This window comes from Fusarium mangiferae, assembly GCF_900044065.1.
Source record: "Fusarium mangiferae strain MRC7560 genome assembly, contig: FMAN_scaffold009, whole genome shotgun sequence".
NCBI classification, from domain to species: Eukaryota; Fungi; Ascomycota; class Sordariomycetes; order Hypocreales; family Nectriaceae; genus Fusarium; species Fusarium mangiferae.
In genome coordinates, this window is record NW_024573929.1 from 897,104 (window position 1) to 924,734 (window position 27,631).

At 49.1% G+C, this 27,631-nt stretch overlaps 10 protein-coding genes and 1 non-coding gene across 11 annotated transcripts; 4 read left to right on the plus strand and 7 right to left on the minus strand.

Annotated features, from left to right (window-relative positions):
- Positions 1-142: 142 nt before the first annotated feature.
- Positions 143-1,849, minus strand: FMAN_12386 (putative UTP7-U3 snoRNP protein; the record flags this gene model as incomplete). Its single annotated transcript, XM_041834920.1, has 2 exons — positions 143-1,114; positions 1,163-1,849. 2 exons carry the CDS (start codon positions 1,847-1,849, stop codon positions 143-145), a joined length of 1,659 nt encoding a protein of 552 aa, XP_041685135.1.
- Positions 1,850-2,402: 553 nt separating this feature from the next.
- Positions 2,403-4,902, plus strand: FMAN_12387 (putative TSR1 Protein required for processing of 20S pre-rRNA in the cytoplasm, associates with pre-40S ribosomal particles; the record flags this gene model as incomplete). The annotated part of the gene is made up of 2 exons (XM_041834921.1): positions 2,403-2,508; positions 2,558-4,902. 2 exons carry the CDS (start codon positions 2,403-2,405, stop codon positions 4,900-4,902), a joined length of 2,451 nt encoding a protein of 816 aa, XP_041685136.1.
- A 102-nt stretch (positions 4,903-5,004) lies between these two features.
- On the minus strand, positions 5,005-5,860 carry FMAN_12388 (putative Ni-binding urease accessory protein (UreG); the record flags this gene model as incomplete). Its single annotated transcript, XM_041834922.1, has 2 exons — positions 5,005-5,641; positions 5,688-5,860. 2 exons carry the CDS (start codon positions 5,858-5,860, stop codon positions 5,005-5,007), a joined length of 810 nt encoding a protein of 269 aa, XP_041685137.1.
- A 510-nt stretch (positions 5,861-6,370) lies between these two features.
- Positions 6,371-6,482, minus strand: tRNA. Its single transcript has 2 exons — positions 6,445-6,482; positions 6,371-6,405 (listed from the first exon to the last, which is right to left on the minus strand). It is a non-coding gene (tRNA).
- A 1,885-nt stretch (positions 6,483-8,367) lies between these two features.
- FMAN_12389 (uncharacterized protein) lies at positions 8,368-8,680 on the plus strand (the record flags this gene model as incomplete). The annotated part of the gene is made up of 2 exons (XM_041834923.1): positions 8,368-8,420; positions 8,467-8,680. 2 exons carry the CDS (start codon positions 8,368-8,370, stop codon positions 8,678-8,680), a joined length of 267 nt encoding a protein of 88 aa, XP_041685138.1.
- Positions 8,681-11,628: 2,948 nt separating this feature from the next.
- FMAN_12390 (uncharacterized protein) lies at positions 11,629-11,885 on the plus strand (the record flags this gene model as incomplete). Its single annotated transcript, XM_041834924.1, has 2 exons — positions 11,629-11,681; positions 11,738-11,885. The coding sequence occupies 2 exons, from the start codon at positions 11,629-11,631 to the stop codon at positions 11,883-11,885; spliced, it is 201 nt and encodes a 66-aa protein (XP_041685139.1).
- A 631-nt stretch (positions 11,886-12,516) lies between these two features.
- Positions 12,517-13,713, minus strand: FMAN_12391 (uncharacterized protein; the record flags this gene model as incomplete). The annotated part of the gene is made up of 2 exons (XM_041834925.1): positions 12,517-13,209; positions 13,258-13,713. 2 exons carry the CDS (start codon positions 13,711-13,713, stop codon positions 12,517-12,519), a joined length of 1,149 nt encoding a protein of 382 aa, XP_041685140.1.
- A 3,397-nt stretch (positions 13,714-17,110) lies between these two features.
- FMAN_12392 (putative GTPase Rho) lies at positions 17,111-18,317 on the plus strand (the record flags this gene model as incomplete). The annotated part of the gene is made up of 5 exons (XM_041834926.1): positions 17,111-17,178; positions 17,494-17,521; positions 17,649-17,846; positions 17,924-18,058; positions 18,159-18,317. 5 exons carry the CDS (start codon positions 17,111-17,113, stop codon positions 18,315-18,317), a joined length of 588 nt encoding a protein of 195 aa, XP_041685141.1.
- Positions 18,318-19,788: 1,471 nt separating this feature from the next.
- Positions 19,789-19,952, minus strand: FMAN_12393 (uncharacterized protein; the record flags this gene model as incomplete). The annotated part of the gene is made up of 2 exons (XM_041834927.1): positions 19,789-19,803; positions 19,860-19,952. The coding sequence occupies 2 exons, from the start codon at positions 19,950-19,952 to the stop codon at positions 19,789-19,791; spliced, it is 108 nt and encodes a 35-aa protein (XP_041685142.1).
- A 1,025-nt stretch (positions 19,953-20,977) lies between these two features.
- Positions 20,978-22,813, minus strand: FMAN_12394 (related to YBL089w; the record flags this gene model as incomplete). The annotated part of the gene is made up of 4 exons (XM_041834928.1): positions 20,978-21,006; positions 21,084-21,656; positions 21,712-21,874; positions 21,932-22,813. The coding sequence occupies 4 exons, from the start codon at positions 22,811-22,813 to the stop codon at positions 20,978-20,980; spliced, it is 1,647 nt and encodes a 548-aa protein (XP_041685143.1).
- Positions 22,814-23,828: 1,015 nt separating this feature from the next.
- On the minus strand, positions 23,829-25,515 carry FMAN_12395 (uncharacterized protein; the record flags this gene model as incomplete). Its single annotated transcript, XM_041834929.1, has 3 exons — positions 23,829-24,151; positions 24,200-25,286; positions 25,342-25,515. The coding sequence occupies 3 exons, from the start codon at positions 25,513-25,515 to the stop codon at positions 23,829-23,831; spliced, it is 1,584 nt and encodes a 527-aa protein (XP_041685144.1).
- Positions 25,516-27,631: the final 2,116 nt, after the last annotated feature.

Genomic DNA, 27,631 nt, shown 5'->3' on the forward strand with positions numbered 1-27,631 from the left:
TACGAATTGGGTCGGATATGTAAAAAGTACTGCAAAATAGACTCTCGCATGGGGATTTGATAGACAAACCCGCATTTTTCACTCAAAAGAAGCATATTTTCTGTGATAAAGGGTATTATTCGCATTTGCACATCCAAGTCTATTACTCCTTTTTCGCAAATCTCGCCAACGCCGGTCCCAGATCCGCTTCCGCCTCGAGCTGCTTCTTGTCCTTTTTGGCCTGCTGCTCCTTCCAGATCTCGTCCACCTGCAACCTCTTGTCGTCGATGATGTTCTTCTTTCGCTGCTTGCGCAGATACTTCTTGAGCGCGCCATTCTTGCCTCTTGCTCGCTTGCGGATCTCCTCGGCGATATCTGTGGCTGGTGTGTCGAGATCCTTCTCGGCGCGGCGCTGCTTGTCGGATCGCAGATCCAAGTTTCCGATGTAGTTGGGGTCGAGGGCGATCATGTCGGGCTGGAGCTTGTTCAGCAGGCCCTTGACTTCGGATTCCTGTCGCTGCTTGGCGGTCTCGAAGGGGTTGACTTCCAGTGCGTCGTAGTTGGCTTCACCAGCGCCAGGGACGATGATGGAAGAAAATCCTGAATCGTGGCCGAGGCCGAGAACATCTTCAAAGGGGCACCAGCGCACGCGCTCAATGCGCTTGCCCTCACCACCCCAGGCCATATAAGGACTTTGGACCTTTTCTTGAACAGGGGCATTCTTGTCGAAAAGACCCTTCCAGATCGTCGTCTGAGTACCCCATCCAACAGCTGTCAATCCAGTATCTGAAATAGCCAGAGAAGAAGCAGGCTGGCGTGTGAAGTAGTTGTTGACCTCTCGGAACATTCTCAGATCCCAGACTGCCATCTTCTGATCCTGACCTGCTGACACCATGTATCGACCTTCACGGTCAATAGCCAAGTCTCGTACAGGTCCCCTATGCGCTAACAATTTAACAAGAGGATCTTGAGTATTGGGCGACCATAGTGTGACTGTTCCGTTCTGGTGACCGACATGTAGAATAGCGTTCCAGGGGTTCTGCTTGAGGGAACATGGTTGGCCTAATCGGGTGGGAATTTCGGCGACGAGTTGGCCTGTTGATGTGTCCTGGTATTTGAGGAAACCGACAGAGCCCTGTCACTGTTAGTTGTGCATGTAGTGGTCGGGAAAGGTGAAACTCACAATTGTTGCTAATAGGTAGTGGTATGGCAGAAACTCCATATGAGACACCTCCTGGTGTTTCCTCAAAGTATGCAGTTCCACGCCGTTGTGATCGTAGATGTAAACGTACTTCTTTTGCGCAACAGCAAAGTACTGGTTGTTGTGTAGCCACTTGATATCCCTCACGGTCTCACCCAGCTGCAATTCGCAACCAAGCTTACCCGCTCGCCAGTCCATCGTCGCAACATGACCCTTTCGACCACCGAGCAACAGGTCCCGCCCATTCCTCGAGTAATCGAAGTGATATGGCCCCAGATCTTCCAGCTTGAGCTCGAATCGATTTTGCGCAGTCCCCACAGCAATATCCGAAGTAATATCGTCTTGTCGGACTTTGTATGTTCGTTCGAGCTCGTCCTCAGCTTCGAGAAAGCCAGATGTGTTCTCGAGCAGAATCTCGGCGTCTTTAGCTTTCAGCGCAGCATCCTGGCACTTGCCCTCAAGGCGCTTCATGTTACTTCGAAGCTTCTTGTCCTTGATGGCCTTGATGTTGACCTTCTTCCCTCGACCGTAGGCTTTGTTTGCTTCTCGGATTCGACGAGCACGTTCTCGCTCCTGACGGGGAACGAGTTCTGTTCTGGCACCTTGAACAGCGAGTGCGCCATTGTGGCGCACCTTTGAGGTGGGCGCATCAACTGTGTCGACCTCCATATTTTCGTATTGTCAACGCGCTCAACTGGAAGAAGGGCAACTTTGAATTAGATGGCGGATGGATTGGCATACAACTTTCCTTATCGACAAAAAAATTCACCGCTTATCGTGCTGAGGCTATTGGATGCGATGCTCCACTCTTGATTGACAGAATAAACGGTCGTCCGAGTATCTGGTTCAATGGATGCAAAGTTATGCTCATTGACTTAAAATATCATGTAAATAAAAAATATAGACTTAAATTAATTGCATATAAAAAACAGATATTCCTTTGCTTTCACTATGTACGATTGTGAGATCAATCACTAATAAGTCTGTACCTCGGAGACTCATCATCCATCCAACAATCAGGGTTCTTTCTGTCATCCACTAATACGCCACTATCGATAGGCACAAAAATTATTTTGGATTTAACCCCGCCATCACCGCCTAAGAATATCGACGATATTGCCATCATTTTGCCTACAATTTGTACAGAAATCTCAATTCGATATTTCTGTTTCTCAATCTGGCTTCGTTACCATTTCGATTCAAAGCCGGTGGCGAGAGCAAAATGCCCGTCGCTGTGGCTCATTCCCATAGGCCAACCACAAAGGTTACACACAAGGCCTTCAAGTCACGGGCTGCTTCTAAGCATGAGTTGAGGGATCGCGCAAAGGGTAAGACTCCCGAAATTTTGTCATTTCTCCAATTCTGACACAAACACAGGCCGAGTTGCCGACGAAAAGGGAAACAGAAAGACTCCCCATCAACAAGTCATGTCTAAATTCGACCGACGAAACCAGGCCAAGCAGGCCCGATTGAACAAGCACAAGGAACATGTCAAGGAAACCTCTGTCTTCGCTGGAAAGGATGGCGCTCCTCGACATGTCGCCATCATCCCTCTTTGCGCTGGAACCGACCTTAACGCTGCGATCAAGCAGCTGAACAGCAGCGTCGATATCGAGGACAACACCGAAAGCGGCAACTACCGAGTCACAGTCGACCGATTCAAGCAAAAATTGCAATACATCCCTATCGAGCGAGACCTGAACGCCTGTCTTGACGCTGCCCGTGTCGCCGATTTCGTCATTGTCGTTCTGTCCGCCAACGTTGAGGTCGATGAACTTGGAGAGTTGATCTTACGAAGTGTTGAGAGCCAGGGCATGTCCACCCTCTTCACTATCGTTGAAGGTCTCGACAAGGTTGAGCCCGCGAAACAGCGACAAAGCGTTCTAGTCTCCCTCAAGTCTTTCATCACACATTTCCACCCTGAGCAAGAGAAGCTTTATAGCATCGAGAACCGACAAGATTGTGCCAACCTCATGCGATCACTGTGCAGCACAACACCAAAGGGCATCCGATGGAGAGACGAGAGGAGTTGGATGCTTGCGGAGGATGTCAAGTTCGCCTACTCCGAGTCCGATTCAACAGTAATCACTGGTGTTGTCCGAGGCAAGGGCCTCAAGGCCGACCGTCTTATTCAGGTTGGCGACTGGGGAACTTTCCAGATCGAGAAGATTGAGGCTGCCCCTCTGCCCAAGCAGATCAAGAAGAAGGGAGAGGAGATGACCGTTGACCCCGAAGAGGCTGGCAAGCTTCTGGAGGAGCCTTCTGAGGATCGTGATGACTTGGTGGAGCTGGCTCCTGAGGAGGTCATGATGGACGACGCTGATGACGCTATGACAACTGATGCCACTGAGAAGAAGGGTGTTCTTCTGGATGATCACCACTATTTCTCAGATGAGGAGGCTGAAGCAAGAAAGATCAAGAAGAAGGTCCCCAAGGGTACATCCAACTACCAGTCAGCTTGGTATCTGGAGGATGTCTCGGACTCAGAGTCCGATATGGAGGACTTTGAGATGAAGGATGAGGCCGGCGATGAGGAGGCCCGCCCTGAGGACGGTCTTGAGGGTTATGCCCCTGCACCCGCCACTGAGGGCGCTCCCTCAGAATATCCTCAATCAGAGATGATGATTGAGCCAGATGAGGAGGAGGATGCTAAGCAACTTGAGCAATATCGAGCCGGAAAGCGAAATGAGGTTGAGGACGATATGGAGTTTCCCGATGAGATTGAGTTGCACCCTCACGTTTTGGCCCGAGAACGTCTGGCCAGATATCGTGGTCTGAAGAGTCTGCGAACCAGTACCTGGCAGGAGGATGAGGATCGCGCACATGAGCCTGAGGAGTGGAGACGTCTTCTCCAAGTTCCAAACTATCAATCCTCAAAATCTCAAGCCACAAGAGAGGCTCTGGTCGGTGGTGTTGAGCCTGGTACCCGTGTTCACATTTACATCAAGGGCATCTCCCCTATTCAGGAGAAGACCTACAATCCTAAGAAGCCACTCACCCTCTTTTCTCTTCTACGACATGAGAACAAGAAGACGGCTGTCAACTACCTCTTCAATCTCAGCTCCGACTTCACCAAGTCTATCAAGGCTAAGGAGGAGCTTATTGTCCAGTGCGGACCTCGCCGAATGGTTATCAAGCCTCTCTTCTCCCAGCCTGGACAAACACCGAACGACGTTCACAAGTACTGCCGGTTCCTCCACCCCGGTCAGTCAGCTATTGCGACCTTTATGGGTCCTCTAACATGGGGTGCTGTGCCTGTTCTGTTCTTCAAGCGAACCACAGCTGAGGAGGTTGAGAAAGACGAGAACGAGGATGGCCCTCACATTGGTCTTTCACTCATCGGTACAGGAACCGCTCTGCCACCATCCACATCTCGCGTCATCGCCAAGCGCATCATCCTCACTGGCCATCCTTACCACATTCACAAGAAGATCGTCACTATCCGATACATGTTCTTCAACCGAGAAGATGTCGAGTGGTTCAAGGCTCTGCCTCTATGGACCAAGCGTGGCCGCAGTGGTTTCGTCAAGGAGCCTCTCGGTACGCATGGTTACTTCAAAGCAACATTCGATGGGCGTATCAATCCGCAAGACTCCATCGGCGTCAGTCTCTACAAGCGAGTGTGGCCACGAAATGCTACTCCTGTGGAGGGACCGTTATTGGAGATCGAGCCGAGCGCAGTGCAAGCTGATGGCGATATGATGATGGATGACCAGGCATAGACATGACACCCAGTATACCTTTAGAATTAAAAGTTGGCGTTTTTTCCTTTTCTCTTATATGACTATTTCCAATACTGTCCATTTTGATGTATATGTGAATGTCTACTCCAGCTGCTCCAGACCCTCTGTTGGTCTGGGACCTCCCTTGCTTCGTCTCTCTTCCTCTGCGCCACTGGCCTTCCATGCGCTCTTGATCAGTCTGATAATGTGATCGACCCCAACGTCCTTCTTCACCTGCGCAAAGACCGTTGGCCCACCTTCTCGGATCTTTCGAGCATCTCTCTCCATAACACCAAGGTCTGCACCAACAATCTCAGCCAGATCGGTCTTGTTCACAACCAAAAGATCACTCTGCGTAATACCAGGGCCACCCTTCCGAGGAATCTTGTCACCGCCGCTGACATCGATAACGTAGATAATGAAATCGGCAAGTTCACGACTGTAGTTCGCAGCGAGGTTGTCGCCTCCTGATTCAATAAGAAGAATATCGGTGTCGAACTCGCGGTGCAGGTCCTCCAATGCAGCGAGGTTCTGGGAGATATCTTCACGGACGGCAGCATGTGGGCAACCACCGGTCTCAATGGCACGGATGCGAGGAGGTGGGAGAGCTTTGTTTCGGGTAAGGAACTCTGCGTCTTCACGGGTGAAGATGTCGTTGGTCACAGCCGCGAGGGAGTATTCCTTTCGGAGAGCAAGGGAGAGGGCGAGCATGAGGGCAGTCTTTCCGGAACCGACGGGACTAATCAAGTCAGCTTTGCCATCACGATTGAGTTTGAAAGTCTCACCCTCCAATGCCAATAGTGAAAGCTCTCTCGGACCATTCTCGTCCTTCTACGATGGGCATCTCGCGACCCAGAAAGCTTCCAGGGCCATCGAGGATCTCATGGGAGTGACCATGCTCAACAGCATTGAAGCCTCCATCGGGGGAGTGAGAGTGACCGTCGTGAGAGTGTGACATGATGAACAGCTCTTGAGTAAATCTAGCTCGAGGAAAGTTTTGTTGCTAAAACTAGGGAGGGGGAGCTTCAGATAAGAATACAGAGGCTGCCCTTATCAGCTTGAAGCTCCAAATACTGACGTGGGGGAGGGGTTAAGTGGGTGGAGACAGGAACCTTCGGGGGCCGGCGGCGAGCGGGCCATCGCCGGGAAAAGTGGAGCTTAGTCGACTTATACGGGCATTCAACATGGACCATCATGGTTTGTCTCTCAATGCATTTCGGATATTTCCACACATGCTAGTCTAGATATGTAAGTATTTCGACTGAGAGGCTCAGTCTCATGCGAGTGCATCGTGAGTTAACCCTGTTGTTTTCATATGCCTTTCTTTCTTGTACTGTGGCTCTTTAACCTTTGCTGTTGTAACCTACATAGTGACAAGGTTTTGCTCATGGAAGACAACCAAGCACATCCATCCATAAAGCCAGTCAAAGAATCAGACGGAATATTAAAGAATGGAGTCAAAAATAGATCCTAATGCCAGGATTCGAACCAGGGTCTCCTCCTCCCTTTTGGACACGGTTCTGCGCAGTGCGCGTCTCCGTGTGTCATGTCGGAATGCTTGACCACTACACCTCATTAGGTTTGATTGTTGAGAGTTACTGCACAAGGTGTCTTGATAAGTGAGAGACTTTTGCTACTCTTTGGAGACGCATGTGTTGTTGCTGAGTCGGTAAGCAGACCAGGCAACCGATTACATGATCCTCCAAAACGGTCGGGCCCTTGTTCGTAACTGAAAATGATAGAAGCACGTTCCGAACAGGTAAATATGATAAATTTCAACTGAACGGATTAGCTGTCATAAAAAGAAAGCACACGACATACGTGCCGGGCGGAGGATTGAGCGGATGAACAACCGAGCTCGTCGATCATTGGCTTCGAGACAAGCCACAGCAAATATTGAGAGATTAGAGTTACTATGTATATCAGACCTCTACAACCGAATACAACATACCTCCGCAAGGCAGATCGGACATAGCCCCATGCGGCCAGATGCATGATGAGATCCGGCAATTCCAGCTGCTGCGATAACGCGAGAACAACTGCACCTGGCAGTGGACAGGGACAGGCATCTTACATATATGCAGGTTGCGTCCGTGTCCTCAACATGATCTGATCTTAGACAGGGGAGCCAGCGAATCATTCTTTGAGGCTGCAGCACACAATTGAGATGTGATAGGGTGTCACTACGGAAGACCTTACAATGTTTTTATCTCTTGTCACTTATCATTCTTTCTCGAGAGTGCGCGATCGATATTTACAATTCCGAAACTAGCACAACGGCTTAGTTAGTCTAGCTGCCACCAACGTGTTCAACGTCGACTTGTGGGGTTGGTTTTGTGTTTTGTGTAAGGTCAATCAGTTATCACATTCTACTTCTTGATAAACCAGTCTCAGTCAAATGTTCAAGGTAGGCAATTAAATCTTTTAGATGGTCGCTGACAGTCATCTGCACTATGACCATACTATTGTTAATCTGTAAAGTCGTCGCAGACCAGAACGACTTCCTACGAAGTTGATGGCAACCAGTTGGTCTCGAACACAACTGTGGCGTCTCAGCTCTCTGGGGAGTGAACAGCTGGTCAAGGGGTTCGGAAGTAATAACGATCTGCCTTAAGACTCTTGTCGAGTCATATCTTTGCAGGTACCGTGTTGGGGAGGTCGGCTGTATGACTGCATATGCATCCCCCTAAACTTTTATCTAGATCCTGGCGCCCATACTACCGGGACTGGACAAGACATCCAGTCACGATGCCAGGGCCCAGTTGCCTCATCTCTAAGCCGTCATTATGAATGCCTAATCTCATCTTGGGCTGCATTACATCGTACGTTGATAGTCAAACCTGCCGATGTCTCACTCTGGCGCGGGAAGTCCTACATGCACACACCTAGCCGTAGCAGTCCATAAGTCGATACTACAATGTATCTTGGCACAATACCAGAGGGGGGGCTGGTCGTTGTACCCGTTGTCAGGTCTGAGAGCAACATGATATGTGGTCAATTATCTCTCTTCTCTCAGTCACCTCGTATACCACAGTTGGTTCCAGTCATGCTCTTGCTGCCACACTATACCTGAACAGGAACAGTTCTCGATCGAAGAAATATGATAGATCCGATCGAGTCCTCTTACCAGTCGGCATATGCGCATTCAAATCTTGATTTATGCAGGTGCCTCATCTGTCCATCAAGCCACTCATGATTGAGCTGAGAGGTGACAGAGACTGGGATGGTTGGAATCGTTGTGAGGATCCAGGACCTGATAACTATATAACTTGAAGAAATGAACCGCCCTTCTGACTGCTTGCTATCAACGTCCGATCTCCATTGTGTTCTCTGTGTCTCTTGCTCTCTCCTATTCGCCATTTTGGGCTTTGAGAAGCGGTGACCCAGCTCATTCATTCGACCATCTCTCTTCTCATTCTTGTGTTTTTATCACGACAAGAGCACTGCAGTGTGTATCTACCAGTCATGGCTTCCCAGAATCCACAAACTCCAACAAACAGCACAGATGAGCGGAAGCCGTTAGTCAGAATATCTTCCAAGATGTCTCATCCTGACATTCTATAGGACCAAATGTCGCGGCTTGATGCTGGCGCCGTACATCTACGACACCAATTCTGTCCAGGAGCATCTCCTATGCAGAGCCGAAGCCACCAACACTGCGCCAGAATCAGCCAAAAACGTGTCTGAAATTTCGGGACAGGAAAACTATGGAGGCTTTGAAGTCCAAGATCTGGATTCTATGATGCAAGAACCTTCTTCCATGAAGAGTCGACTTTGAGCTCCTATAGTCGCGGTATATACTAGACCTCCTAAGACTGTTTGACGGCTTTTACAGCCTGATCTCTATTTTTTCAGTCATATAAATGGATTAAGCTGCGATATTACCTTGGTGTATTACTATTGGGCTATTCTTTATTGCGATTTCACATCATATATGTCGTAGTTCCTAGTATAAATCTTACACACTTCTATCATGGCCGCCAACCCCTGAACACCATGCGAAGATTTGTAGCTCTCCAAGGAAAAGTATTACTCGAATCCCACCTCAATTCTTGAGACCTTCCGTATCCGTCTTCCACTTAACCCAAGGCCGCCTAGTCGCAACGCCATGAACCGGGATTTTGACCGGAAGAGCCCCGAAATCCCCGCTTTTCCCGAATCACACGGAGTTGTATGTGTACCCACATCTCGGCCCGGATGCTCGGGAGTCATTGGTTCAAGCCTGTGGTCTGTAAGCGCCCGTTCTATGTTCTCTGAGGTCCCGTCACGGAGCTCTCCCAATCTTGCTCCGCTTCCCCCATTTCCCCCCATTTTCTCAGTGTTCGAGCTGACCAAGTTGACCTAGAGTTGACTTGCTACAGCCCCGGAGCACTGACTCCAGGGCTATAAAGACTTCCCCTCTTCTCCCAGGTTCCCTTTCTATACTTCCCTCTGCTCTCTTTTTATGCTCTGAAACTGCTAGTTCATCTCATGCTTAGGCCCGACACCCCTTTTCTTGAAGTTCCTCCTCAGATCTAAGCCGTGAAAGGCGTTGAACCCATTTTCCCAGATACCCTCCTGAATTTTCTCTCCCATCACTTCTTCATTCCCTTTCCCCAGTCAAGAACTCCCAATCTATAAGCAATGCCTTCGAAAGATATTGATTTTCAAGTCCCTGCTTTGGAAACTCGAGACGAGCAAGTAACACTCAGCAATCACCAGTCACCAGGCAACTGACTTGTTGCATCCAGGCCTCCAGAAGATGCTTGCATGCTCAACAGATTCATTTACGATGTTTCTTGCCTTCAAGAGCGATTGCTTCGGTTTCCTGTGGTGAAGAATCCTGGTGTTGTGCTAGCGACGGGCTCAGCCGAAAAGATGAAGGCGGCTGACCCCCCGGAGGATAAGGGCAAGCTTTGACACAGTGGCTCCCTGTCTAGACGATAACAGGTCTCTACAATGCCATGGTTTTATTTCATCTTAGATACACAGATCACATTGTTTCCTTTGCCACAAGAGCTATGAGCCCTCCGGACCTAGCATCATCGGTATACATGACTTGACATCTTATTGCGCGTTTCTTCTTCTTTTCTGCTGAACAAAGGATGATAGACTGCAATAAAACGACTAAAATATTTGGCTCGCTGTCTATTTCTTGTTATATGATGTTGCCACAACCTTGTAAGCTACGCACAAGTTACTCAACATGGCAAGTCGTATGCCTCCCTCAAATATTTGGAAATCAGTCTTGATGAATCTGAAACTTACCAAGACTCACAGACATGTCGATCGGTTCTCGAATTCGTGTTTGTTATTACTAGCAGACTCACTAATACTCATATGGCGTACGCAACAGGGTTGTTCTCCAGCTGAATCCAAGCTCAAGGCACGGCCCTTCCATTCCACGTGGCTATGCGCGGCATGTAAGATCTGCCAGGGTTCAAAACATAAAGGGGGGAAGATTCTCGAGATATCGTTGGTTGGAACGAGTCATTAATTATCCTTTTATATGCTAATCTTAACGAATTGGGATTGGGGTGCGTCTGTCTCAAGTGTCAGCAACCACAAGTGGATATCTTTGGGGCCGGATCGCATCCGTATGCTAAGGATATCTTTGGAGAAGGGCAAGCATATGGGAGATCAACTGAAAATACGCCCGGCTCTTTACGGCCGCGTCCTTATGTCCAGATGATATCTTCTGTTATCATGCTTGCGTCAATGGCTGTGAATAGGACACACCGCTCTGTATCGGGATACTTGAATGGGTGGCCTCAAACAAGGCCGAGCCTCCCCACGAGGCTGACTCCTTTGGAAATTTCCCCGAAGAGCCTCATGACCTGAATGGCCAAGTTGTCTCTTCTCTCTGCTGTCCCAGCTGTCAATCAACTAAGCGATGCAAAGCATGCAGAATCGTGTATGCATCAAAGGATCGATGCAGAAAAATCAGATACGGCACTTGCCTACATGAATGCCACCCCCTTTCGAATACATAATGCATCATTGACAAGAGGTTATCCATTTAGATGACTGATGCAAGCTTCACCGCTTCTCTGTCGTATGCAGCAGGCTGAAAACGAATGTGCACATTAGGAGGGTGGGTTCGTAATTATTGGCCTGTGTTGGTTCTGTTCCTGTCCCAACCACTTCTTGCCACAGATCAATAATACACAAAGTAAAAAGTATACCGGCTCTGTAGATAAATGAGACATTCTGGAGCCAAATACCTGGTTAGGTAGTCTTCACACCACTACAAGTTGATGCAGATGTCAAATTGGCATCAACTTCGAGACCGCTTCTTCGGTTGTGGCAACAGACCAAGGCTTCGAGTCCTATTCTGTCTCCTTGCGCCGCCTGCACTTTCTCGTGTCTCGTTCATAATAGGATAGCCGGTGTAGAAAGGCTGTGTTTGGAAATGCGGGCGTTTCGGTGCCCGGACTGTTTGATGGTGTTGAGGCTGTTGTGTGTGTCTTGTCTCGACAGGACGTAACTCAAGCCTGCCGATCCTCAGGTGTCCCCTGAAGCAGTTATAAAGGGTCATAAGATCCCGTTTCTTTCTTCTAACTCTCATGCTTTGAGGCATGGCTCTTTCAGGACATAGCTTTGAGTTCTGACTTCTTCCAATGCTGAAGTACCGCTGAACGGCTCTCCTACTTTTATCTTTTAATTCTGTTCACCACGTTCCTTAACACATCCCAACACGGGCACTTTATCATTCAGTGAATTTCCGATATCCTCTTCACCTCCACCATGCCTTGCGACTCAACTCACACTGACACTATCCCTAAGGGTGACACTCCACCGTGAGATACACATACTTGATCGTATCATGACTTAAGCTAATAGATGAACTCCGCAGAAACACAACCGAAACAAAGATGTTAGAGCCCTACATTCACGATACATCCTCTCTTCAGGATCGCCTACTGATGAGGTCCATGGCTGAGGATAACAAGGCAACTGGAAATGGGGCCGGTTATTCAGGACCAAAAGGTTCGAAGCTATAAGAGACTCCAAGAAGACTCGTTCAAGTATATTGGTCATGAATTAACATACTATATGTTATTTTGTAAGATTAGTTTGAGTTTTGATCTGTGGATATAAATTCTAGGCAAATGGATGAACCATCGCCCTTGTTCAAAGTACTAAACAACACGTGCCAGGGGAAGCCTTGCAAGCTGCCAGGCATACGAATGGTCCAAGACACCTGAACTTATCGACGCTGAAACTGAGCTCCGTGCATACCAAGGTGGTATAGTGAGTGGCCTCTATACAGACATACCGAATGAACCAACATCGGTATCTCGTTATGCTTGGCCCACAACAGGGAGTCCCATTTTAGCACTTGAAGTCGAGTGTCAATGCTGTCAGCTTTTAGTCTCAGCTGTAATCTTCCGGCATAGATACCGTATCTTGAAGAATATCTGCCTGGTCTTTCTTGGGGGGTCATGGGAACCAGCTCACCGCTTGCAACCACACGTCTAGACCAGACCTCAGTTCTAAGGAAGAGACAAGACCATGCGTCTATTTTACGTTTCATGATGTACATTGTTGCACAGATATAATTACACGTTATTCGTACCACCCCTGGCACGCCATCCTCTATCCAATTCTCAACTTCCCATTTTCTGATTTCATTCATTGAGCTGGAGGTGTTGTTGTTGAGGGGGGTATCGAAGTATCTGCAGCCGCCACCTGTGACACACCAGCCTTCTTCTTCTTGAGAGCAGCAGCCTCTTTCCTTTGAGCAAGAATAGCACCAAGCTTCTCCAACATCTCTGGGCTGAGCTCGGGCTCTCCCTCGGCAGCACGCTTTTCGCGCTGCATCTCGTGGAACTCTTGCAGGGGAGTCTGCATAGACTTGATAGACTCCTGTTCGGCTTTCTTTGCTGCTGCCTCGGCCTCCTTCTGCTGCACGTACCACTCCTCGTGGCGTGTTCGGAACTTGGAGAACTTGTTTCGCAACTCGTCGATAACGGTCTCGGGCATTGGAGGAGAAAGGAGATTGTAGTAAAATGTTCGGTTGTCGACAGTCTCACGGATGGTATCACCATCGAAAGTCTCGAATTCTGGGGCCTCAACCTCGGGCCAGGGGATGACAACATTGATTCCAGGAACAATTCGATCCCACTTGTTTCCGTATTCCCATCGGTCGAAGCTCATGTTGGGCGACTTCATGTTCGGGGGAATAGCCTTAAGCTCGTTGATAATGACGTCTCTTGTGACTCCGGTTTCGGGGTTGGCGATAGGATAGACGAGACGAATAGAACCAATCGAGAGGGGCATGGGCTGAGAACGACTGTCATTTCCAAACATACCAGCAGAGATAGCCTAAGAACCATTAGTGTCTACTCAAACCTCGCAAGGCATGGTGCTTACCCGGTGGTAGTTCTCGAGAGTAACATATCCTCCTTGAGGATTGATCGTCTTGATGCGATCAATCTTGCCCTTGTCTGGTCCATCCATGATGACCACACGGTCTGAAATAGCAAGGTTAAGCTGCTTCAGACCACCAGCCCAAGCACATCTCTTAGCCAGAACCTCAGGCCTTGGTCGATAAAGACCATAGTTGGACCAATCTGTTCGTACACCCTCCGAAAACATGCCATAACCATTGAAGCCCAGATCCCGCTTGGGAGCGATAGGGCCCAGCGCCCAGTCCTCCTGTCTCACCCTGCGCGCATCCTGCAGATTCTGTCGGACCTCAGAGACAGCCGCTCGCATGGCTTGTCGGTTTCGAAGCTTGTAGTTGTTCTCTTCAGATTTGGCGGCTTTTTGGGCTCGTCGGCCAGCCTGGCGCTGGGCCTGGGCGACCCGCTTGGCGAGCTTCTGCATGGCAGAAGATGAGCTGCGAGGATATATCGAGGGAATTGGCAGGCTCTAGCAGCTCATTGAGCGGACAGAAGCTGTTGGCGTCGAATTGTCGCTGGGTGTTACGACAATTCGTTGTGGAGTGCGTGGTTGAGCTGGAAATTCTCTACGTCCAACGGAATTAGCCGTAGTAGTGTAGGTGCGGATAATGGCCAAGCACTGTACCCCGCACTATGCTCATGATAGCTTCATGTTGTATTATTGTAAGTGTGACGTCCGGCTGCAATTCGTTTTTAGATGCCTCTCGCTTCTATTTCTGACGAGATAGAAGGTCCCCCTATCTCTTATGCAATTTTCAACACAAAGGCAGATCTGTCATGTTCAAGCAAAGCAGTCTACTTCCACTCAACTTGTGATAATCATGCTTGACCAGGCACAGAGATCTCAGTGACTCTTTCTAAGAATATTCCACTATTCCAGTTCCTATGATCCCGCGACTCTATGTTATGGTAATAATCGTTTTTCTTTCGTCATGCAGCCTCTATTGAAACCGTTCTGGGACGAGAATCATGCAGATATGACAGAATAACTTGCTAATCCAGTATCACCCCGAATAACAACGAAGTATTGATATATCATGAGCTCACACATTGATCAATCATCAAGGTTGGGGTTGCATTGTCGTTGAGAGGCCTCTGAGGATGACCTTCAAGATCAGCACGCATTTGGCGGTCAGAATCACGAATGTGACAGACACGATCAAAAGGTTCTGGCCCCAGGGAGCGAGAAAATCCAAGACTTTAGAAGACAAACCCATCAAAGAACCACCGAAGTTTAGACTAACTTATCTAAATATTCTGTCACTTATGGTTGAGAGCTGCAGCTTTCGTGCCTCACGACTGGATATACAGATGTCCAGGTAATTATCATGACTGACCATAATCATCCGTGATACTTTGTACATATCCCGTCAATCAGGGTCCTTGAGGCTTGATCAGGGGAGGAGGTTGGATGAAAGTCCTACGCTTTTAGGCCAGCGTAGGACTTTTCTGCCCACTGTAAGCTCTTGTTACTGGCCATTCAGTCGCCCTAGGCTTTTGGCTTTGGCACGCGGAGGCGGGATGGCACAGGGCGCATTGCATGACGGACCAGGGGTTAGAAGCTTGTGCCAGCTTCACATCTCTTTGCATAAGATTGTCTTGTGAAGATACCTTTGGCGGTGATTGATGACGCGGAAACACATGAGAATGTGTTAGCGATAGAGGTAGAGAGGAGTCAAAGCAGGAGAGAGAAACATTATCCACTTCCCGATAGTACCTAATCAGCCGGAAATCAAGGTCATCAACTTCAAACGTCTATCAAAAATTTAAAATGGGTGCTATCTTTATGCCATCCACATCAGTTCGAACAGCCGTTGGCGATAGCCACCAGATCCCAGCTGGAAATCACTGAAAGGCAGATCTAGGCAGTCAAGAAGAAGGCTTTCCAATGCTTCCCATCAAAGACAGGTTCAATCGCGGACCTCTAAGGCTGATGTTGGCTGGTTGATTAGCCTCAACCTCTTCAAATGATAGAAACCGAGCCACGGTTTCAGCCTCGGCGCTATGGAGCCTAAAGTGTTCCATCGTGTGTGTCTAGATGAGATGATAATGAAGCACCTAGAGCACCAAGCAACTTAAAGCCAAAAGCTACACCGCAGCAGGACAGTTTGATGGACCAAAGACTGGCTGGTGAGCACGTCAGACCGATAGGAATTGTGCAGGAGGATGGCTGATAGACCGGCGAAGAGTCAGAAAGAGTACCTACCTACCTTGGTCACTTGTGAAGAATGACAACATTAGTAGGTACCTACTCTGTACAGTACAGCTCAAAGAAGCCATCTTTGCAGTTTGCAGCTCATTCTCATTGACCGTCAGTCCGTCAATCAAACTAAACCGGCTTGACCAAACGGCCAACGCCGTTACCCTGGCCCTTGATATTGTCTGTCGTCCAATGTCATCGACCAGTTCATCAAGCAGGCCGGCTCTTATCTCATCTCGTCATCATTATCACTGGCATTGTCTGTTTCAAACTCCCGTAAATGGTCAACGACGCAACACAACGCAACCAACGCATGCAAGCAAAGCAACCAAGCGACCTACCAAATAACAATGGGCCTCCCGCACATCTATCCATCCAATCTGTCCCATCTTGCATCTACCACTGAAAGTTTGGCGGAGCACTCTCGGTAAGATGGATAAACTGGGTCAGTTAATTCCCCTCCTGGGAGATAACTTAGCAGAGGGAGGCTTGTGACGCGCACTGCCCAGAATCTTTCGCACTGTGACCAGACTCCACTGAACACTCACTGAAAAGGAGACGGTGTTAGCGGTTGTTGCCACCCACCAGCCGAAGCCAGGGCCACGCCGTTGGTTGCCTCAGGAAGAACCCTTTCCGCGTAATGTGATGGAGCCGAAGTACCGTTTGTGTGGGAATATCGGTGAAAGTGTACCTTGGCCAAGTGAGTGTTTCTTTTTTGAGCCCAGCCCAGTCCGGGCCCCAGCAGCTCGCAGCCCCAGCAACAGACGGGAGGGAAACAACAAAGCTTGCAGCCTTGTCAATCCCTGGTTGAAGATGGATGTGATGCGATGTTCAGGAGGCTTATCTACGCGGACGGCTGTCGACACCTTCAATATGATAGTTCAAATAAGTACAAAGGATATATGACAGGCTAGAGGCATATAGCATTAGCCAAGTGAATCAACCTCCAAACTTGGTTCTGATTCAAAGCCGAAACCTACTTTCAGCTGTCATTGTCTGCTCTAAGCCCGTAGATACCTAGGTAGGCTATCAAAACACAGTGCGGTTTGCAAACGCCTTACTTGTCCTCAACTCAACAACCCTGCTCAACCCCCAGCATCACCGGCACCAAGACCTCTGACACTGGCACTTGGTACTTCAATTCCAGCACTCTTGACGCTCTATTCAGAGGTACCTCTCGTCCTTTGAACTGCCCTGGCTGCCTGCTGTCCTGTGCTTGCCCACCTGCTGTTGGGTCCTATCCTGTCCTGGCGCCCGCCCCGGGCTGTCGCTCCAGTGCCTGCAGTGCAGTCGGGCCCCCAGTCCTAGCGAGAAAAAAACCAAGCCCAAGCCTATTTCACCCAAGAAACCAAAGCCCCTTCTTCTTCCTCGCGTCTCTTTTCTGGCTGAGGTGCTCGCTCTCTCTTTCTACTGCCAGTCCCAACCTGACCTAACCCAACTCATAACTCTCCTCTTTCTCTATCCATCCATCTCCCATCCCCATCGACCCGCAGCCGCCGCTCTCCGCGAAACTCACAACCTGCACCATCTCCCAAGCTCAAGTTCAAGCTCGCATTTCACGCCAGCAACTTCGTCCATTTCTCTCATCTTTTTAACCACAAACCACATCTAATCAATAACCATGGCTGAGATCCGCCGAAAGCTCGTCATTGTCGGCGATGGTGCTTGTGGTAAAACCTGTTTGTTGATGTGAGTTGGCCTTCTATCACGACACGACACGACTTCAATGTCGACCTCCTGTCGCCCATCACGTTCCTATCCATCACCACGTTGGCATCACAATGTCTATTAGACGGAGTCTCAAGAAGAGGGCGATACGATAGTTCTTGGCCTCTTGGACGTTCCAGCACTTCACATCGCTTGACGCCATCAGCTCTATCGTTACCGTGATAGACGCACATGCCCCTTGCTTCACCTCACCGTCCTCCGTCGCCGATTTCATTACCATCATCGCTATCATTATTCTAAGCCACTTGATCAACACAATGCTAATCAATCCTTCAGTGTTTTCTCCAAGGGCACTTTCCCCGAGGTAAGAATTGACTTTGTTGCGGCGTTGCCCTTCAACCTTCGCACGCTTAGCCACGCGGCTTGATAAACAACCTTATCATGCAACGGGCATCACCACAACAACTTTCTTGCTGACAATCCGTCTTTAGGTCTACGTCCCCACCGTTTTCGAGAACTACGTCGCCGATGTCGAGGTCGATGGCAAGCACGTCGAGCTCGCCCTATGGGATACTGCTGGTCAGGAGGATTACGACCGTCTTCGACCCCTGTCCTACCCCGACTCCCACGTTATCCTGATCTGCTTCGCTGTTGACTCTCCCGACTCTCTTGACAACGTCCAGGAGAAGGTTTGTTTGCCCTCCAGTGCCAGATGGCTGGACGTCAGTTACTTTCCATACAGTTTTGCTGACACGTGCTCTTACAGTGGATCTCTGAGGTCCTGCACTTCTGCCAAGGTCTCCCTATCATTCTCGTCGGCTGCAAGAAGGATTTGCGATACGACCAGAAGACTATCGAGGAGCTCCGAAAGACCAGCCAGAAGCCCGTCTCCCCTGAGGAGGTACGAGACACTGCCCCAACAAGCGCCAAATCAAGCTCTCGAAACTTGATTGGCCAGCTTGCTGCACGTCATTTTGAAACATGCTAACAGTTATCGATAGGGTGAGGAGGTTCGCAAGAAGATCGCTGCCTATAAGTACCTTGAGTGCTCAGCCAAGACCAACGAGGGCGTCCGCGAGGTGTTTGAGCACGCTACTCGCGCTGCTCTGCTGTCGCGAAGCACCCGTGGTAGCAAGCACAAGAAGTGCCTTGTTCTGTAAAGGGCGCTATGGAAGCCCTCTGAGCGCAGTCCACGCACGCGTGCCGTGGCTTGACCCTGCGCTGTAATCCTTTGTCGTTCCAGTTCAACCTCAACTTGGCCCCGGCAGATCGGATACGGGTTCGTGGCAGCCAAGAAGAAGAAGGCTGTCGGCATGCATCGGTTTTCTCGGAATCTGGAGTTTGATATCGTCTCGCTCATGTCTGGTCCATCGGCCTACGCGCCGACCCTTCTCGCTGGATTGATGGTTTTCTTGTCGGCAGAGCCCATGGTTTCTTGGACCTCCTGAATCTCGCAGGCGGTTACTTTTCCCGGCAGATACCTCGTCTTTTTTATTATCACCACTGGCATGCGAGCGGGACCTTTGTTTTATGTATGTGCTTGTCGCGCATGGGGGAGGTGGGCCAGATGTCTTTTTTCTTGGGGGGGCTGTTGAGGAGGAGGATGAGGAGTGGCTCTCGTTCCTTGCTCTCCTGCCAGGTCTGTCGGTCACTGCAGACTGACGGATGAGGAACTACCAGGGAGAAGTGTCAGAAGGTCGGGAGAGACTCCGCGGGCTGGTTACGGCGAGAGCGTTTGTGTCTGCTTGTGTGTGGATATGGGGTCCGGCTGGGGGAACCAAGTCGGTCCAGGCCATAAATCTTTTCGTTTTTTCTCTTGAAGCCTCGAGACCGTTACTTAGACCATGGAGATGGGACATCTATTGCGTAGGGCCTGCCTGTTTAATCTCTTGATTTTTTGTATATCCTGTCTATCTGTTTTTGTGATGTTATTGTACCTACAGTCTGCTCTTGAACGACGTGACCATCCCTATCTGAGGACCTATCTAGACCTACCTAGCCTGTCTTGTGTTTGTATATTGTTATGCATTGACATGTCATGTTACACTACTTGTGACTGGCTGCCATTCCTCAAGCAACTTGAACCAAGATGCTTATCCGTCTTGGTATGCGTATCTTGACTGGTCTTATCAAAGACAGTCTCCTTGTCCACGTGCCAATGTCTAGTCATGTGGCCCCCATCCCATGCTAGACTCTTTGATCGGCACCGAGCCTATTTTGGTTTGGGTGATATCAGTGATGTAATCCCATCAATCACTCGCCGTGAGAGTGAGGCAGTCGGCATGATCAGCTATGCGAACGCGTTGCGGCCTTAAGAGGGACACTTCACGATGGACATACACGAATATGAGGTGAATATCAGTCTTGTTTCCTCAGTATCGAGATAAAACAAATGAGCGAGCGAGCGAACGTATCCTCTGCTTCACAATACCACCCAACGCATGCATGAATGAATATCAACCACCCAAGAAAAGAGTGACGCTATCGAACAGCGGCCTCATCACAGCAACCACCCAAACCCCCAACCACACTCCATTGTATGCATCCCTGACCTAGCCTAACACCGGTATAAACAACTTCTCGTCCGTCTCATCATTTCATCGTGAATCTGTCTCTTGGTCTTTGTGGCGTTTAGACGGGGCAGTGCTAGAAGCAGTCAGCATCATGTCAGATAGAGACGAGAGGGCGAGTATTAGACATACAGCACCGCAGCTACCGCAAGTCTTGCCGGCGCCCTCGATGGCGGCGTTGCACTTGGGGCAAGTGTTGTCGTGGTAGTCAACAAGAGGCTGCATCTTGACTGATTGATGTATGAGGAGTATGTGTTGAGAACAGGAAGAAGTGATCAGGTTTTGCTATAGAGAGAGAGAGAGCACTAAAGAGGGGACCACAGAAAGAGGGGAAAGGCAACCCAATATATAACCAACCGTCAACCTCAAACAAATCATTCCCGTCCTCTCTCACACGAGATTTACGTATGTTTCTCTATCCCAAAGCGGGGTTCGTTGATTGTAAGCGCAAATAGCGGGCTTCTGCTTTGTTTTACCCCCTCCTGCTATTCGTTGCGTGTGACACCCCTCTCCTTGTGCTTGTGCTTGTGCTCGTGCCTGTAGCTTCACTTTCTCTATGTGATCCACTTGCTGTGAGGTACGGCCGTAACGTGGCACACTGTATGGATGCCGACTTGTTTTGGAGAACAGATAGTGGAAGTCATGTTGCGTTATCCCGCGGAGGTTGAAGGTTGTGTTGGAGATGGGTGGGGAATGGAGCATCGTGTGAGGAACAGGTCATAATAGCTTCAGCGGTGTATGAAGTAAGTTGTTCTTGCAATATGGATGCTGAGAGTACACAAGGACTGGAAGGAATAGTTTCTCTGAAATGCTGCTATCGTCCAGAAGTATTGGCTTTGATATGTTGGTCAAAGTATGGTGACTACATCGCTAGGTATCATAGCTTCACCTCAGCCATGAGCAGAGATAAGAAGAGCAATAAGAATACGAGTTCATCTACCGAAGAACTGAAAACTCTATAATGATTGAGATATCGATATCACGCCATGCAACTCCTTGCACAATCCAATGTACACGGTACATGGTTTTCTTTGATCTTATTTGATAAATGTCCAACCAAATCATCCGCCTTTTTTACATGACTTATATATCTCAAGCAGCGATACTCCCTGCAGTCACGCATCTTGCCTTCATGCGTACTATCTTACACGCTTGTTGTCCCGGTAAGGGTCTATGTCTGTTTGTGCTTCGTTATGCTATAATGTTGTTTTAATAAAAGTGAAAAGGTAAAGGTAAGAAACGCCTGGTACTTATACGCACTGCGCTGGTCCATCTTTGCCTGTGTAGTGTCAGTACATGTTCCAAAGCCCAATAGTCGAATACACAAATCTTCATAGGGCACACGGGGGAACTCACTGTTGACCATCTTCTGCACAGCCTGGATTACACTAATGACCATGACAATCATGCCAAACACGACCACTGCACCCGCCATATATGTCCGCCAGCTTCTTGTTGTCAACTTCATATAGCACAACGGAGGCAAGATATAAGCCATGGCCACAGCACTCGTGGCTCCAACCAGCTCAAACACAGCACCAAGATCACAGGTCACCAAACTTAGCACCAGAGCTGACGCAACAAGACTCGTACTGAAGAGTAGATGGCGATTCATGTTGAAGGGCTCGTCGGGGAAGAAGTATGTCAACATCACTTCACGACAAACAAATGCCTCCAGGGGCAAGGTGGTGAGCATATTGAGGCCAAAGCAAAGACGTGCAATGTTGACCATGGTGTTGTCTGCTGGAAAGTTGTTGAGAACATTGCCCAATGTCTTGTCACCAAAAGTAAGGAAACCGCCCAGAGCAAGGACAAGACAGAAAACCATCGATATACCAGTTGAGTAGTGAGTGACTCGGGAAAAGTTATCAATGGTAGGTGTCTTGAGAGATCCGTAGATCAGGAGCGAGTTGTGATGGCAAACGAAAGCTACATAGGTCAGCAACTCTGGTCATACACTCCGATTATCAGGACAGGTCCTTACCGAACGAAATAACGCCAATGGCCTGGAAAAAACCGCCATTGAAGAGGAGGAGTGAAGGAGTGAAGGAGCCCCTTTCTGACGAGGGCGTCAGGATACCTTGTATAAGGATGGTGAGAACAATAACCACCATACCAACAAGCGCAAACGTGCTTGCCTTGGCCAACTACCCAGATTCCATTAGTCCAGATTCTAATAAGACGATCCGCAATGTAATTTTCACCTTCGAAATATCCCGATACAGAGTAAGGGGATACGCAATGCCCATCACAAACACCGCGATGGCGACCTGTCGATTTGCCAAAAGTCCTATTACAGGCACATTCGACAAGTTCGGCCACACAGCGACCAGAACATGAGGAATCGTATCGCCTACGATGACACCGTATGCGACCATCCCGCCAAACGCAAAGACCCATTGCGCAACACTGATAGCGATCAGCCCAGAGTGTCCAAAGCAGTGCTCAACTGTTCCTTGAAAATGGCTCGTGCCGCTGAGCTTGCTGTTGATGACAATAAGGCAGATCGTCCAATCCACGACAACCGTCAAGCCTACCAGCAGGAGGATGCCTCCGACCAGTCCGGCTTGGCGCACAGCGTATGGTTGTCCAATGATGCCTGCACCGATGATGGAGTTCGCCATGTTCATGAAAGCTGATTTGAGCCCTGACTTTGGTCGATTCATTTCATGCTCAGCTTGTTCCGACGGATCCCCCATCGAGTTCGCAAGAGCAACACTAGGCGCTTCAATGTTCGTCAATAGCGGCACACGATGCGCCCGCCCCGGACTCGTCGCCTCCTCGACATCAAAGTACGCATCATCTGAGGACCGTCTCTCACGATCCGCAAGCCCGCCAAAAGCTTCTCCATTGCTAACGCCCACGATCTCCGGCGTCAAGTCGAAGCGCACGCGGCTGGGAGTCCGGGGCTGGCCATCAGCTTCAACTTTGCCTGAAGCCTTCCCCAAATCTGCGCTGGCATTTCCACTGCTATAATCGTCATCGCCCACACCAAAATAGTCGTCGTCGTAGTCGTGCCCGTGTTCTAAGAGGCCGCGGTCTTCGCCGTGCGGGTTCGGGGGGCCATCGTTCCTGGCGTGCGTCATTGTCGAAGGGGAGTAGCAAGTTGGTATTGCGTGTACATTTTCCCCCGAAAGAGTAAAGGATTATGTTCGAGTCGCTCGCGTATATGCCAAAAGGAAGAAATAATCAAATAATTAGTGTAAAAGATCGACGGCGAAGCAAAAGGATAGAAAGTCGAATGGTTGTAAGTTGTAAATGGAAAGGTCCTATTCCAAGGATAGGCCGGTTGGTTAGGTTGTCTGTCCTTCCCCCAGATAAGCATGGATAGCAAACATTAGCGTCATTTGCAGCATGATAGGCGCTAGGATGGGCGTAATGCCCCTTGTGAAATCGCTGGAATCGCCCGCTAGTTGTGTCTAGGCTTATGCAGGGGCACGGATCATTCCAAGAGTATTGAAGAGGTGTTAATAAAGGGCGAGGCTTCTATTGAGAAGGTTTGTTTGTTGTTCAAGAAACAATTGAACAGTGACATTATGGAATATCCTTATTTGAGGCATAACGCCATCTCGCCGTTGCTGATCGTGCCTCAAACCTACCTAACTCCAAGACCCTGTGGATTCCAGGGACTCAAAATAGGGGTCCAATTTACACTCTCCTTTTCAACGGCCATATTCAAGGGGCGTTCACCAAAACCTTACAAACTGTCGTCTGAGTATGAGAATGAGCTATAATTGTGCACTCAAGCACACTCTAATATTCACCAATCTACTTATTCACCGTGGTACCATCAGAAAGCAATTCATTCCATCCAATGTTTCTATTGATGGTGATGGTCTATGTCTACTTAAAAAATACTTGTAGCATGGCTTCATCTGCCATCTGTAGGAACCCGTCATGTTCTCCTCTGTTCGATCGGGTATCATTGTAGCTCGAACCACATCTTATCTTCCCATGCTGTGAGCTCCCTGTCCTCGTATTCCCTAACACGATATCTTCGTGTTCTATGAAGCTCTCAATGTATGTATACGCGCTTCTCTGCGCTTCTAACGATTGTATCCGAGTATTAAAAAGAATGTAGTGCCACTCATCTGACTCTTTCTAAGCCAGGAGGGCGAAAAATGGTACTATACAGAAAATGAATGTGAAGTGGGCTTGTGATAGTGGCCCTGAAGGTGCTGATGAGTCTTTTGTTCCGGTAGGTTCGCTTGAATCAGAAGTGGCAGTGCCAGATGAGACAGATTCTTTGCCTAGACCCATGTCTGGCACTGCACTTGCCTTTGAGCCAGAGCTTGTTGTGATGCCAGTCTCCTCGGTCTCGTCAGACGTCGTGGTTGCTTGGCTGGTGGCTATGGTCTTTGTTGAAGAACTGCTGTCTTCGCTGTCGGCGCTTGAGCCATCTGTGATAGCGTTGGTAGCAAAGCCTGATCTCATTAGCACAAGTTGTTCATTACTTCGGCATATCAACTTACCAATTCGGCGCTCGTCCGCATCAAAAACGGCGTAGACGTTCTTGATAAAGGTGTCGCCCAATAACCATGCGCCTTTGACAACCTCGAAACCATAGACGTTGCTGGTGCATTTGCCATCCTTGTTGGGGGGAGAAACCCAGTCCTTTGGTGAGATGACATAGTCGACTCCAGAGAAAGTCACGGTTAAGTTGCCGTTGCTGTCGCAAGGAACAGTATATGTGGTGCCATCGCTGCTCTGGGCTCCGTCGATCAGAGCATGGAGCTTCTTGACGTTGTCCGGTGATCCAAACATGAAAGATGTTCCAGTGTCTATGAAGCTGCGGATGCCGCCGATATCTGCCTTCTTGCCGTTGTAGCCCATGTCGTCAATCTCAATGGCCCAGTCATTGTCTTCGCCGATGGAAGTGTACGTGATCTTGCCGGAATACTTGTCGGGATTCGGTGACCCAAAGCTGATTTCTCCTTCGTTTGTACCGTCAGCTGCACGGTTCAGAGCAACGCAAAACATGTTCTTTTCGACTTCCTTGGACTTGGCCAAGGCATTGAGAAAGTTGCTGTCGGATCCTTTGTTAATGGCAAGACCAAGGATGCCGTCAAAAGCGAATTCGATGAACTGGTCCGAGGTCGTGTGCGTCAATCCGAACTGATACTTGATGCTCATGCCAGCCACAGTGATTGTGTCGGTTGCCCAGGTACCAGAGACCTTTCCAGAGCCGTATGCAATGTTAAAGTCGGATTTCGATACTTCGAGTGAGTCCGAATCGCCTTCGCCGAATGTGTTGTGCATCTGACACGCTTTGCTGGTACAAGAAGTGCCCATAACCCAGCTTGATCCAGCGCCAGTGTCGATAAGCATGTACATTGTCTTCTTTTCCGATCCAATCTCGACCTCGATGAAGTATGAATAGTCAGTTCCGTCCTGGTCAACACCCTGAGTGTGCTTCTTTGTCGATTCTGTGGCCTCCATGACATCGTATTTGTTATCACGCTTGAGCAGCGTACTGGTGTCAGGAATGCTTCCTCCGGCATATTTGGCGATCAAACGTGCTGCTTCGTGGGCTGCTCTCTCAGTTATCGGTTGGCTGGACTGTGGTTGAACGGTCAATGGAATAAAACTGTCAAGCAATTCTCCAGAAACAAACCTGAGGTGATCTTTGCTTGATATCCATACGCACACCACCACCATTGCCCACACTCTTGGGACTTCGAGCCATACGCTTTTGTCCTACATCGACACGCCAGCTCGGACTATAGGGGAAGAAGGCATGGGCAGATGAGGCCAAGGCCAATTGCGCCAATAGAGATCCTGGGCGCATATTGAAGTTATACTGAGTCAATTCAACCAAACCTCCCTGGCGCGTACAGAAGAATATGCACTTGGAGGTGGTTGATATAACCTGAATTGGCTTGTATTGAACAAAAACGGAGTGAGACCAGAGTCAAAGCTAATTGGAACAGCTTGTCTCAAGCGCGTCCGGGCAGGAAGACAGAATCGAGGCGAGGCCTCTTGAGCCAGAGTTGGCGAGATGTATTAAAGGATTAGAATTACGAGCCCAGCATTGGAAACAAAACGGCACAGCAAAGTTGCCGACTGATAACCAGAACCTGGTGCAAGTTGGACAAGCGAAGATGCAACAAACACAAGCCAGACGCAATGGAAGTGGCTTGGTGACAGTGAGACCAATTCGAGTCTCTCTTTTTCTGGAACAGGGCGTTGAGGTTTCTCGGAAGTCGGAGTACTCGGCTTGAGGTCCTGGCCTGGGTCGAGACGAGAGACAAAGAGGAACAACAAAGAAAGGTGCAAATACAAATACGAGAAATGGAAATAAACAGAAAAGGAACAAAGCTGAGAGAAGACGGAGGAGGGAGGGAATTATTACGAATTAAGGTAAGGTAGAGTAGAGTACAGCATAGAAAAGAGGTAGAGAGAGGTTGAGGTGAGTGAGTGGAGTTCGGAGGGATAGAGAATGACGGGAAGAGGTGGGTTAGGCTGGTTAGTCTTGGTATGGGGAGATAGCTGCCCACTGTACAGCTAGTGGAGAGCGGAGAGCAGAGAACACAGCACCCGGCGAGGTTGTAGTTCGAGACATGGAACCTACGCACTAGATACAGGGGATAGAAAGTGACCTGAAGGTGCTGTACCTGCTGAAGATATCGTCCCAAAGAGGCAGGCGAACGGAAGGGATAAGAGTTGTCAGAAGAGACACATCATATTGCTATCACATCACAGCATGATACCAGCGTTATATCCACGACACGAAGACCACAGAACACTTCAGTCTTTGACCACAGTTTCTCTCTCATCTCTCACAACTTAGCTTGATTCTAGATCCAAAGCCAAGCTAAGTAGACCCCATTGATTGGACATTAGCTATCTTGGCTCGACGATCAGCAAGGTCCAGTACCTGTAGATCAGGTATCTCATCATCTCACGAACGGACTGAATCAACCGTCAAACACGACGGGACCTGCAAACAACAAAGAGGAACGCCGCCCGTAAAACCTTCTCCACCGCATGCCATGCCATGCCAGCTTGAGTCGATGTGCTACGGATCAGAGTGCATCTCTGCTCATCACTGGACGCCCACGCAACGTTCATCTGTAAGGTTCAGGGGTCGTCAGCCTCTGAATGGCCCGTTTCTCTTAGCCGCTTGTTTATTACGGTGGACTCGAGCTGTGGAGATTACTCTACCCTGCCTTGTCTGCTTGTGCCCCCTGCTACCTCGATATCGGCCGAAAATCCGTATGCTTGTCCTCTTCTTGCCTGGTGCTACTTCATCATCTCGTATACCAAATACGTACCGAAAAGATAGCGACCTTGGTACTTAAAAAATTGAATGCAAAGTGCTGCTTTCGTTCAGTGAGAAACTCCCCGAGACAAGGTCTGACGCCGAGTTTCTGTGCCCCTGAGACGGACGGATAAGTTAACGTGCAGCACTCCAGCTGATGCTTTGGGTTAGACTTCTCACCCCAAGCCAAGATCTGCACAAAGCGGCACACACGAGATGTGCTGCAACGCAACGTGGAGCAAGCGGCAAGAGGAAAAAACAAGCTTCAGCCGGATTGACTCAGGCGTTTTCAACTGTCAATGGTGAAAACGAAACACGCGTTCTGTGGAAACCAGGAGCAATATTGTGGTTCCCTTGCCTGAAGCTGATATTCAAAGTATTGGCTATGGCGTATGAAGAACATAGCCTGGTTGAGGAATTGAATCCCAACAGCCATTCGATTTTGGAAGTCTTGGCCATATCTAACCTTATCATAACGTTAAAACTCAGAGTTTCATCAACCAGACCGTTACAGCCATGTAACCAAATTCCAATTCCGTACTGATATCAATGGCCAAGAAGTTTAAAGCTTGATGCCCTGGCGTCAAGCTGACACACCAAAGTCCCCTTGGGCTTGCATCTCTTGACTCGACATCATTGGGTC